General features: G+C 42.0%; 1 protein-coding gene across 3 annotated transcripts in view; it reads left to right on the forward strand.

Moving 5' to 3' along the window:
• rhpn2 (rhophilin, Rho GTPase binding protein 2) overlaps positions 1–12,753 on the forward strand; it is a 30,106-nt gene that overhangs the window by 1,311 nt on the left and 16,042 nt on the right. The window contains exons 1-3 of one of the 3 annotated variants that reach the window (XM_058089330.2): positions 2,545–2,563; positions 2,640–2,706; positions 7,557–7,672. In XM_058089330.2, the coding sequence (XP_057945313.2) occupies positions 2,641–2,706; positions 7,557–7,672 (182 nt within the window). In that variant the 5' untranslated portion in view covers positions 2,545–2,563; position 2,640. Of the gene's footprint in view, positions 1–2,523; positions 2,707–7,556; positions 7,673–12,753 lie in introns of those variants that run through there. The other 2 variants (XM_058089328.2, XM_058089331.2) reach the window with 2 other exon arrangements.

Here is a 12,753-nt window from a genome sequence, read left to right on the forward strand (position 1 = left end):
TCCTGACTGTGTGGCCAACATGCTAACCACTCGTCCACTGTGTGGCATGTTTTTTCTGATTGTATCTGATACGATATCTGATGGTATTTGATTTAATTCAATATCTGATATCTGCTACAATATCATATCTGATATGTTCGTAATAATCAATTGTATCATCTGAGGGCATTGTATTGTATCTAAGATGATCATATTTGATGATATTATGTATTTTATCTGGATTGGATCTGCTCTGCTCATTTGGTGGTATGGTATGTTCCAACATCGTCAGTCCTGATCTGATTTAATGTATCGTATTGTATCGTACGGGATCATATCGTATCTCATGATATGGTATTGTAAGGTCTTATCTGATCCAATGGAAGGCCCAGGTTGGTCTCCGCCAAAGCCAGCTGGGATAGGCTGGTAAAATAATGGTAGACATGTATTGTATTTGTACAGTTTATGCTATTTTTAAACATTTTCAAGCAGAGATCAGCTCCATTAGTCGGGCTTCTTATGCACTCTGCACATACTAGTACATACTAAAGGTTTCTTTCCGAGAAAATCCCACAGGGAATGTTTCCCTTCAGAGCATGAGGCGGAAAATATGTGCTGATTACTGATACGGACCAGTATACTGAAAGGTAAAGAAAATGTTGGCCTTTTGAGTGGGGGTTATGTATTTACAGGCAGAATTGATAATAAAGCTACAGGTAGCGTGTGTAAAGGCATATTCAACCCTTACTGTAAACATCCCCCAGCCACAGCACCCTGAAATTACAGGAACACTCAGGACCTCCTGCAGAAAAGAGGAAAAGGAAGTGAAGGAAGGAGGAATGTGTTTGTGTCCTTCATCCTTTCCTGCTGCCCTTGATCCATTCTTCCCGTGGAGCCTCTCAGGTTGCCGTTTCCACACGGCCCACGCCACACATCATTTGTCAACATGGACCCAGAGTTCTTGCGACCCGGGAGCGGGGACGCATGGCAACGTCGGGTCGCGGGTATAATACCGGTGGTGGTCGTCCGGCGGCGTGCCCCCCTTGTGCTTTGAGAGGCGCTGCACTCCCAGCCGTCTTTTATGCGGCATTGTGGGAAGACAAATGAGCGGAAAAAGCGGAGAGCGTGCACTGCGCAAACTCGACATGCTGACTAATGTTTGCGCAGGACCGTTTTTTGACATATGTTGATCTGCAACACCTTTTACAAGTCCAAGCACCAAGGCAAAGACCACAAGTCAAGGCTCCGGGACTGGATCAGGTCACAATTTACCAGAAATGGTCAAAAGTGTAATTCCAACAAACTACATCAACTCATATGTCATATTAAAACCCCTCAGGAGGGACTTCTGGATACGTCATTAGTTTCTCAATATGATGATCAATTTGATGATGCAATACCCCAAAACAGGAGAAGGAGAACTTTGCATTAAAATGCAAGCACAGGCTGATTAACTATGCTTAATTAAATTATGTTGGCTGATTTAACCAGCTAATTTTGCAGTGTATATTCCTCCCTCTTCCAGGAGGCCTGTAGTGTTAAAGCTAAATGGAACGCAGCCAATGAGCCACTGTTCGCAAACGTTGACCTTTACTGCCATCTAGCGGCTTGGAGCATTGGATGCATATCCTCTTCCCCTTTGACCTCACGGACGGGCAAAAAGAGGGAGAATCTAGTAAGTAGAAAGTATTTCCAATGTGCACTTTCACTTCCTGTATGTTGGAATGTGTTCCACAGCTTTGTCAAGTGTTATGCAAGTAACATACCGCCAATCCCAAAACTCCAGACGTGTGTCACCCTGTGGAAATGCTGCACACCGATACCGGCCGGGCCAGATTTGTGACATGTCACACACACACACACACACACACACACATAGGAGAGAGGACAGGAAGTGTGCAGATGTTCCATGACCTTGCAAATCCACCATTCTATATTATATAATATAGAATCATATATATTATGATTCTATATTACAGAATCACATATATATAAATATATGTTATATTTTCTTAATTGCAAAAAATATATATATAGTATCAAAATTTCCGCTTTTCCACTTTACATCGTGCCTGTTTGCTTTATTTTTTGTTTAATTTATTTTCTACATTGTGCTGCTGGCCTATGTGGCCCCTGCATATGCCCCCCAGGCCACATTTATATAAATAATAGATAATAATAAATAATATAAAATACATACAATACATTATACTGTAATTTCTGTAGTGTCCAAACTTACATTCACATGCGCCATAATAATAATAATAATAAAAATGAAATAAAATGAAATAATAATAATAATAATAATAAATAATAATAATTTTAAAAAGAAACGAAAAGTAAATTGTCATAACAAAGAGACTAGGCTTAATTGGAGGTTGTTAATATTTTCTTAATAGTTTATTAATGAATGAATGTTTTTGCTACCATTTAAAGTCACCAGTGCCAAGATGCGTTTGTATGGGTCACCCGTAGTGGGCGTGGTTGCGTGTGGGGCACGGCTTGTGTCTTGGGGGCGTGGCTTAAGCAGCAAAGGTTGTGTATTCGTGAGAGAGGGCGAGTGTTTGTGTCATTTCGTTCGAAGGTGAGCACAGACTCACCTGTTGGGAAAACAGCAGCTCAAGTTCGTCGTTTCGTCCTTTTTCTGTTTTTTTTTCCAGCATGACGGACGCGCTTTTACACAACGGCGTGAAGGAGGTTCGAGGAGACGGGAACTACTTCAGGAAGGTGAGGATTTTATACGATGAAAACCACCTTCGTGTTCGGGATGAAGCTCTGCTGCTCGCTCCTTGGCTTGCTGGAATCTTTATCGACTTTAATCGACTTTGATTTGACTTTGGTTTTGTTTGGAAAAAGACAAAAGCATCAGTGAGGAAACGAGGTGCGTTCAGGGTCGACTATCGTAGTCTCACTGATAGTAGGTGCATTTATATCTAAACATAATGATATTTAAACGTAAAATATATCTTAATATTACCGTATGGTGCTGGAAAACACATTATCAAGGCAATGTTAGCTTCCTGTGATTGTATTTCGAGAATTAGCTACTTTTATTTAGATTTTGTTTAAAAAGACAAACGTTTGTGGCTTGACTTCTGTGGGAGGTGGTGCGTTCAGGGACTATTGACCTCATCCATTCATTTTGTATCCGTATGCATACATTTCTCTACTTATGCTGGAGCCTACCCTAGCTCTGTTTGGGCGAGAGGCACGGTGATGAATAAGAATAGGAGTGTACCGGCTGTAAGTGCATCATGGCTGCTGGTTATCAACAGAAACCAGTGCAATGTCAGCTTCAGGTGTGTGTGTGTGTGTGTGTGTGTGTGTGTTTCCAGATTAGAAGGGAGGGGTGCGTGTTCTCACACTGGCTGATAAGAGCCTCTACTTTTATCTGATAGCCAAGGATGTGTGACATGATTGACAGGAAACAGGAAGTGAATGCAAATTCCAGTGAAAGCCAGCTTATGATTTTAAGCATAGTGTGTGGGGGGCTCTGACCCACCCCTCGGACAACCATTGTTGCTGCCGTGCCTAACTAGGCAGAGAAACATGCCTGAAATGAGTATAGCGGGTTTAAAAATGCTGCGAGCGTAAAAGTAATGAGCTCATGTATTACTCACTTCCCAATAAGGACATGATTGCAGCACTAAAATGTTTTATTTAGAACTATTCTTTCTAAGTATTACGAGTTGTTTGGATGACTCAATCGTTGCCTGAGTCCACCCTGTTGTGAGGCGTTTGATGACTCACACACACACTGGACACTTCATTAAGTATATGTGCCCAATGACATCCATAATCATGCTGCAGTCCATCACTGTGTCTTTTATTATTATAACGTTTGTTATTATTATTATAATTATGCTGACACTATCCAGCGCAGACAAAGGTGAACCCTGTTCCATTGTACGCGGCTTGCAGCTTTAATTATTATTGTGGTTGCCATTTATTGAGACGTTTGTAAGTGGTTGGCTTTTTGACCAATAGGAAATGAGTATGGTGCTGAGGCCACTTACTGCTACTGTGATGATTTTTCGGTGTTATCAGTCAGGGTCTCACTGCTGGACTGTTGTTGTCACAGGCGATTGTGTTGCTTCATCCCAATAAGCCCTTTGTGTCCCCCCCCAACCCCCCTCCTTCCTGAATCCCCTTGGGAACGCTGCCTGGATGGAGGCTTCCCGTGTCTGCCAAGCCTCCCAGCCCGATGGCACCACGAGTGGCACACACTGTTTAATGCCATCTCTGTCTTTTCTCTTAAGTTCCTGTGGGAACGCTTGGTGCATTCACTGGCGCTTGTCTTCTCCTTTTGGGATTGCTCCTTGTGACGACGCCTGAGTGAAAACGTGGACAATTACGTCCCGGGAAAAAGTTTTAGGAATTAGGAACTTCAGTTCACAGAAATGGGAGCCAAATTTATTAATTAATAGTATGAAAAAAAGTTGAAATATTTCAAAAAGATGTTAAGATAGAAAGATGCTAAGGTATTATTAAAGTTGTGTTAGGATTGGGGGAAAAGTCATGTTATGAGAATAAAGTCCAAATTTGGTGTGAATAATGTCATAATTACTAAAAATAATACTAATGTTGAAATGTTGAAGACGGCAGTAATTTTACTTGAACAAACTAAAAGTATTATTTTGGCAAAACATTTTAGTTGCATTGAGTTGAAATATTAAGGAAAAAAAATGTGTAATATTAACAAAAACAAACCAAATAAAATAAAGCTTTTTGGAAATTGAATTGGGGAAAATATTATAATATGGGAATAAAGTCAAAATATTATAGAAATAATGTCACAATATTACAAAAAGAATGTTTGTGTTGCTTTACAAAATATAATATATAGAAAGTGTCAAAGTTGTATCCTATGTGACCTTCATGCGGAGTAGAAATGGAATAATAAAGTAGCAATAGAATCGCTGATGTGAGGCAAAGATGGCCGACTGCTGCACACCAAAGGGTTTGGTCAAACTGTAAACCCAAGCGGGTCTTTGCTCGCACGCGTTGGGAATGATTTACAAACGTCTTCTGGCCTCAGGCTCTCGTGCTGCTGGAAAGATGGCACAGCAAAAAAGCCAAATCCTCAGCTTTCCTCCTCCCCTTGTCGCGGGTTGCAACGCCAGCATTGACGCAGCCGCTGGCCCGCGGCCGCCCGGCAGCCCGGACCGCAGACACAAATTGACAACATGTGTCCCGGCCCTCAGAAGCTTTATTTGCCCTGCTAATTCTTGTGGGAATTGAACGAGCGAGCTGAATAAGTGGTGCGGCTTCTTGAGAAGGTGCTGGCTCACGCTGGGACGGCTTTGCTTTCATAAGCGGGTTGTGACGAGTCCAGAATGCAGCAGATGAATGATTCCCTCCTTGATGCTCACGATAACGGACTGCACTCTTTGTGTTTCGCCCTAATTGTTTGGGAGCATTGCCGCATGCCAGCGGGGAGGGTGGACGAATCGGGTCAGCCTCCTCCTGTGGCCCCCATGGGGTGACCCCCGGCTCATTTGCCAACCATGACCTCATGTTTTTAGTCGCTCAAAGAAAATGGCTGGGAAGTGAGACGTCTGCCGGGTAGATTTAGGATTTACAACCTCGGAAGTCCAACACAGTTCAATGACCTCCTGTTTGATTGGCTTTGGAAATGATGGAAACAGGAATAATCTGTTCCAGGGTCAAACTGTGGACACCAAAAATCCTTTTTATTTGTTATTGGCGCTCTTTTAATTGGCATTTCAACATTCTTAACTGTTGTAAGAGTGTACCCCTTCACTGCCAGACATTGTAGACCATTATGACTGATCTTTCAAGGCACATCAAATATTGGGTTCTATGGTTATATGAACATGGAACCTACCGAAAGAAACATTAGACTACAATCTTTCATCCAAAAAAAAAAAAAAAAAATTCTATTGTTTCCATTTTGTAGTAATCATTAGTAGAATATAGGTAGCTTTCAGGAAAATATTGGTTCCCCACTAGAAAAGCTTTTTGTGAAAAGATCCACTTCAAGCAGAACTTTCACTTTGGCTCAGTTTGGACCAAAATGTTGCACCATCAGAAGTTAAGCACTCTTAATTAAAATATTCACATGTAAAAATGGTTAAAAGCCCTGGTTTGGCTTATGACGACGGAGTAGGTACCATTTTAGCCGTGACAGTAAAACGTTGACTAAGGTAAAAAAACTACAGTGGAGTCCAAGGTTGCTTTGACAAGACGTGATGGTGTGTTTGATGACTTAGCACTCAATTCTTGAAAAGATTGGTCCTTTCCTTTACATCTCCATTAGCGACAATGTGATCAGTGATAGCGTGCGGCGGAACATGGAGTGAACACGGTGGAACATAACGATGCGTTCGCTGACCACTCCCTCACTGGATAAGACAGTGACGTCATGAGAGCAAGACTTTCCTTGGTGTTAATGTTTAATGGCTGTGTTTGCACACATCACTGCGCTTACCGAGTCTTTCCAGCCAGGATATGTTCCGAAGGACTGTGTGTGTGTGTGACCTGGGTGGTAACCATGTGACTCCCAGTGTTGCCGCCTTGAAACGCAGGAAGGATGTTGCAGGTGGTGCAGGGGAAAGCCTTAAAATACAACACAGGCGATGCTTCTTGTTTTTCTGCCGGGTGTGTGTACCCAAAATGCTAGGAGTGGGTCTCAGTGACATACTTTGCTCGTCCACCGGCGCCATATTGTACAAATGAATAAAACAACTCTTTTTCTTGTGAATTTAACAACAGGCGCATCGCTGGTAGTGTTGAATTTGACTTGCAGTACAGGTACTCTGTACTTTGTAGCCTACATGGGTAATGTGTACTTTGCAGGGGACGAGTTGGAAGCGGTGTCGTTAGGATATTTTATTACAAAGCGTGCGGCTTGCTCTGCTGACCACACGGCTCGGCACATCCTGTCTGCAGCAGGAAATGACTTTCCCATGTGCCCGGTCTTCATTTATTTCCTGTGTTTTTATGGAACCTGTCACAAGGCAAGAAACGCTGTTGGGCACTTTGTCCACTCTTTGCAGCATCATGCTAGGTTAGCTTATTCACAACATGATCACACTTGCCACCAGGCATTTTAAGATGTGTAGCAAAGCCTGTTTATTTTGGGTTTTTGTACACAAAACTGTCCTTGGGATAAGATGAACTAGCTAGGGAGGCCATCATGTCCACGAGGAAGGAGGTTTTCATTTATAACTCAACCCCTTCAACCTCAAAAGCGAGGGACCATCTTTTAAAGGGGACCTATTGTGCTTTTTTCTGACACCAGCTCCCATATATGGGCGTGCCTGGATACAAGCTGTGAGCTGTACAAGATGAGTGGGACCAATCACACCAAGTGGTGGGCTGTGGGGCGCATAATTGAACACAGTACAGCTGGAAAAGGTGCAGATTATGGAAGATCCAGAAAGCCTTCTGTGCAGGTTATTGTGTGTACAGTAGCTGCTCTATAGGAGTCCAGAACTCGATCCAAAGAGACGGAAATGAGCATAAAAGGTCCCCTTTAAAAAGTTCCGAGATGTAGATGCTGTTTCGACTTTCCTGCCTGCCTTGCTCAAGTCCTTTATCTTTCATTTTTGCAGGGTTGCAACCCGTTCGCCCAGACAGGCCGCAGCAAACTGCAGAACAAGCGAGCCAGTCTCAACCAGCAGATCATCAAGCAGATGAGGATGCGGGCCGGGGCCGAGAACCTGCTCAAGTAAGAACAAACATGTCGGAAAATTGATTTTCGACGCTGCAAGCTGTCAGAGCGGCTGGCAGGGCGGTGGCGCCACTGCATGAGCAGATTTACCGGATTACGCTGAGCATTGCTGTCATGTTTGTACATTCTCCTGGCTCCCCTCCTTCATGGTTGCGTCACACATCATAACAAGTGCTGAGGCTTAACGCGGCGTCTTGATGGAGAACATTCCTGAAACAAAGAGAGACACCACTGGTCCTCATCGCCGGTGTGCTGGAGCTCACTGCTTGATACTGATAAATAACCTGCCATGGGGACAATAAGTTGCACTAGCATCAACAATAAGGTCCATTCATTTGTCATTTATTATTATTTTGCATTCTTTTCTTGTAAAACCGCAATTGCACTCGATAAAATGGGTGTTTTTCTTGAACGATTCTGAAAACCAAGGTACCCCTGGAACTACTTTTTTATGGTAACTGAAATAGGTTGGTACTGTACACAACATTTTCTAGCAGGAAGATGTGTAACTGCATTTTCTAAATATAACACTGTGCCCTGCATAATTTTTGTTTAATTGTAGCATATTGTAGAGTTTCCAATATGAAAATTTGCACTTTTTAGGGCTTTTTCTGGGTGTGCCCATTATTCGAGGGCTTTTGAATTTAACATTTAAACATTCTCTAACTGTCACGCAAGTGTAATAATAAGCCAAACACCAAGTTCTGAGGTGCCTCATGCGCCTCATTTTTTAAATTGTTGTACATTATAAAAAAGGTGTAATGCAAAGTTGATACGCGTCACTCATGCGCCTCATTTATATACTTTATATAAAAATATCTATTTAGTTTTTGCTATGAGAAAGCAACATAACATCACCTCAGCGGCAACGAGACTTTATGTTTGTATTCATTGCACTGCTGGTCAATGTCCGCAGAGCTTCATGCATGACACTCAAAAACAATACAAACCCGCCTCTTCCTCGTCTGTGCTTTGTAGCTTTCAATGCAAATGACCTTTATGGCATCAAACAAAGGTGGGAAACCACGAGGGCGGTATTACCTCTGACTGTCACGAGCACGGCTTCCCGAGAATTGAAATCACATGCCACTTCAGTGTCAGAGTACATGAACAGCAGCTCTCCCAGTCAGGCAGCACTCATGCATCACCGGACTGTGATGGCAGCAGCACCACGGCAATTGGTCCATGTAACATGAAAATTAAACTTTGGTGCAGGCCTAGATAACGTGTGGATTTCCCTCAGTCATCTACAGCTGCCAAGTGCTGGAAGCACTCGTGCAGCTCCCAAACCACCACCAACCAATTATCTTGCCAGCTATTGCCAGCTATTTAGACAATAACATTGTTTTGTGGTTTTGACTCATTTTCAGTGGCTAGTTAATCTGTACTGCAAAACAACTACTGCAAAACCTGACTACTCTAAAGTATATCCAAGTATTGGCTCTTGATATTACACAATGCTTGCTGTACTCCTGTTCTGTCAATACAGTACGTTTCCCAAAGCAGGCACTTGTGCTGTTTCACAGTGCATGTTGAAATCCCATGGACCACAGCCCCTAGACCAGGGGTGGGCAAACTACGGCCCGGGGGCCACATCCGGCCCGCCAAGTGTTTGAATACGGCCCGCCCAATCTTTCCAAAGTATTTCATTTAAACTCAACATACAACCTGGCATCATGGCCTGAGCCAACCTTTTGATGGTTTTATCAATTTCCTTTTTTGACATGGTCTGTTGTTTACAAAGTGCTCCTGAAAAAAGGGACTCAAGCACATAATAATAATAATAATAATAATAATAATAATAATAACAATTATTAGATTATTATAATTATTATTAGAACAATTATGATTATTATAATTATTATATTAATACTAATTATTATATTAATTATATATAATATTATTGTTATATTTGCATATTTTACATAATAATAATATAACAATTATTATTTTAATTTTATTTTAATTATTATAATATTTTATTATTTTTTAAATATTTAAATATAAATATAAAATAATAAATAATAATAGCAGATTGCATGACAATTTTACAGATACAATAATACCAGGTGGACTGTTACGTGTAAAATATATAGTCTGCCCCCCCCGTAAATTTTGTCATATCAATGCGGCCCGCGAGTCAAAAAGTTAGCCCACCCCTGGTCGAGACTGTTCTCTTCCTACTCACTCAGTTGTAGTTTCCTCAATGAACCTCAGCTCTCCTATGCCAGCACTACTCGTGCAGCCCCAAGACTGTGAAGACTGTTCTCTTCCTACTCACTTGTGTTGTGAGTTGTAGTTCCTTCATTGAATCGCATCTCCCCGGTGGCAGCAGCACTCATGCATCCCCCAGACGGTGGCTGACTGTAGGCAAGACACTACTCACTTGTGTTGAGTTGTACTTCTCTCAATGAACCGCATCTCCTCTGTGCCAACTGCACTCGTGCAGCCCTCAGACCTTGACGCAACCACCACGATGCTTGGCTGTTATCTTGCTACTCACTTGTGTTGACTTGTAGTTTCCTCAATGAACCTCAGCTTTCCAATGCCAGCACCACCCGTGCAGCCCCAGGTCTGTGACGTTAACACCACCCTGCTCAATGCTACCTTGCTACTCACTTGTGTTGAGTTGCAGTTCCCTCAATTAACCGCATTTCCTCAGTGCCGACTGCACTTGTGCCGCCCCAAGACCTTGATGCAATCAGCACCATGCTTGACTGTTATCTTGCTAGTGTTGAGTTGTAGTTTCGTCAATGAGCCGCAGCTCTCTTACGCCGGCAGCACTCATGCAGCCCCAAGACCATGATGTTATCTCCAACATGCTTGACTGATATCTGGAATTCAGTTGCTTTGCCAGCCATTTAGATAATAATGGCTGCGTGTTGACTCCTTTTCAGCAGCTAGTAAACCTATGCTGATATTCTGTACACTGTCTACTTTAAATCGATCCACGTTTACTTGTTAGTGTAATGTCCTATGACAAAAAGAACTTAGTATGACTTTGTACAGGTGAAATTATCGACTTTACGTTCATGTGTGTGTGTTCATAAAGGCAATGTGTGTTTTGCCAGCTTCCTGTCTGCCTTCTCGCATTCCTGCAGTGCTTCACATACTAGTCTGTCCTGCGAAGGGGCAAATGGACTTTTTCTGCAGCTTTCTCCATGTAGGCAAGCACATACTGTAGTACTGTACGTACCGCCTGTGTACCCACCTTCTGTTTTTAAATCAGTGTGTATCTTTTGTGTGTGTGCTGTGCAGCCATGTGTTGTCAGCTGCATTCCTCCTGTCTCTCAGCAGCAGGTGGAATCCATCTGGTTGGACGGGTTATTCTTTATTGTTAGTCGTCTTCCGTAAAGAAAGGAGACAAGTTGTGTAATGTCTCTCAGTTGTCTCAGTATCAGGCTTTGTGTTTTCCTGCGGACACAACCGACAAAAATAATACCAGCAGTCAAAATGTCTACTTCAAAACATGCCGAGTCCATAAATATTGTGCTTCCTCTTACATTCGGGCTGAGGGAACTAACTGTGTCTTATAACATTGGAAAAGGGTCTTAAAAATATCTAACCCTGTCCAGCTATTTACCAGCTGATGCACTTGATCATATTTAAGGAAAGTGTAAATGTTTCAGGCAAGCTATTAGCTACTATTGTGGCCTTGCATGCATCTCATCTCCAACACTGTAGCGCTAGTTTGAGCTCACTGCTTCCCCCTCTGGTCACGGCTGGAATTACACCCACCGAGTTTTTTTTTTGCTTCGGTCCAGACTGGCCAAGCAGTTCACCATCATGGAATTAATTAGCAGTGTTACAGTTTAAGAGTTAACTACGATCTTCAACAGGTATGCACCATCAGTTCTTCTCCTTGTTTGGTTGTCGTGGCAGCTTAACCTTTCCAAAGACTTAACTTAGCCTTCTCAGTCTGCCGTTCACAGCTTGCGAAAAATGCAACAATTCCAAACTAAGCACACTTTACAACATAAAAACTTAAACACTTGCACCAGGGGAGAGGGACAGGGGGCAGAGGTGTTCTAGCGCAGGCCAGAAGCCATATTGTATTTTGAATCTGCTGGGTCCCCAATGACAAACGGTCTCAAACCCTTTATTCCTCTTATGTAATGGTTTGCAAGACCGCCTATATGGCCGTCTTTTTCTGATTAGAGAGTAGGTGAGGTGACTCGACAGGCTGTGATTGACGGCAGCGACAGGTGATGCTTCGAGAAGTGATACCGTCGTCATGCCGCCCATATCCGCAGCGCACACAAAGCACAGAGATCCCGTTTATCTATGCTGACACCCGCACACTGACGCTTGGAGCGTACATTTCAGACTTATCTGTCCTGTGCAGACGACACACTGTGCAAAGTCAAGATCCTTCTCACCTTCTCACCGAACAAGCTATCGTGTTTTACACACATCAATCACGGCATCAACAGACTGCTCAGTCGGCGTTAATGGCGCTGACGTGTTGATGGTAAACAACAGAACAGCAAGTGTAACACACGTGACTTTCACACCTGAGCAGTACAACATTTTAAAGCGCACAAGGATCTAGGTCAGGGGTGGGCAAACTTTTTGGTATTATTATGGTATGGTATTATTGTATCTGTAAAATTGTCATGCAATCTGCTATTATTATTTATTATTTTATATTTATATTTAAATATTTTAAAATTAATAAAATATTATAATAATTACAATAAAATTAAAATAATAATTATTATATTATTATTATGTAAAATATGCAAATATAACAATAATATTATATATAATTAATATAATAATTAGCATTAATATAATAATCATAATAGTTCTAATAATAATTATAATAATCTAATAATAATAATAATTATTATTATTATGTGCTTGTGTTCTTTTTTTTTTTTAGGAGCACTTTGTAAACAACAGACCATGTCAAAAAACGAAATTGATAAAACCATCAAAAGGTTGGCTCAGGCCATGATGCCAGGTTGTATGTTGAGTTTAAATGAAATACTTTGGAAAGATTGGGCGGGCCGTATTCAAACACTTGGCGGGCCGGATGTGGCCCCCGGGCCCTAGTTTGCCCACCCCTGATCTAG

Source organism: Doryrhamphus excisus, linkage group LG13 (genome assembly GCF_037039965.1).
Source record: "Doryrhamphus excisus strain RoL-2023G ecotype Guam linkage group LG13, RoL_Dexc_Guam_v1.1, whole genome shotgun sequence".
Lineage (NCBI taxonomy): Eukaryota > Metazoa > Chordata > Actinopteri > Syngnathiformes > Syngnathidae > Doryrhamphus > Doryrhamphus excisus.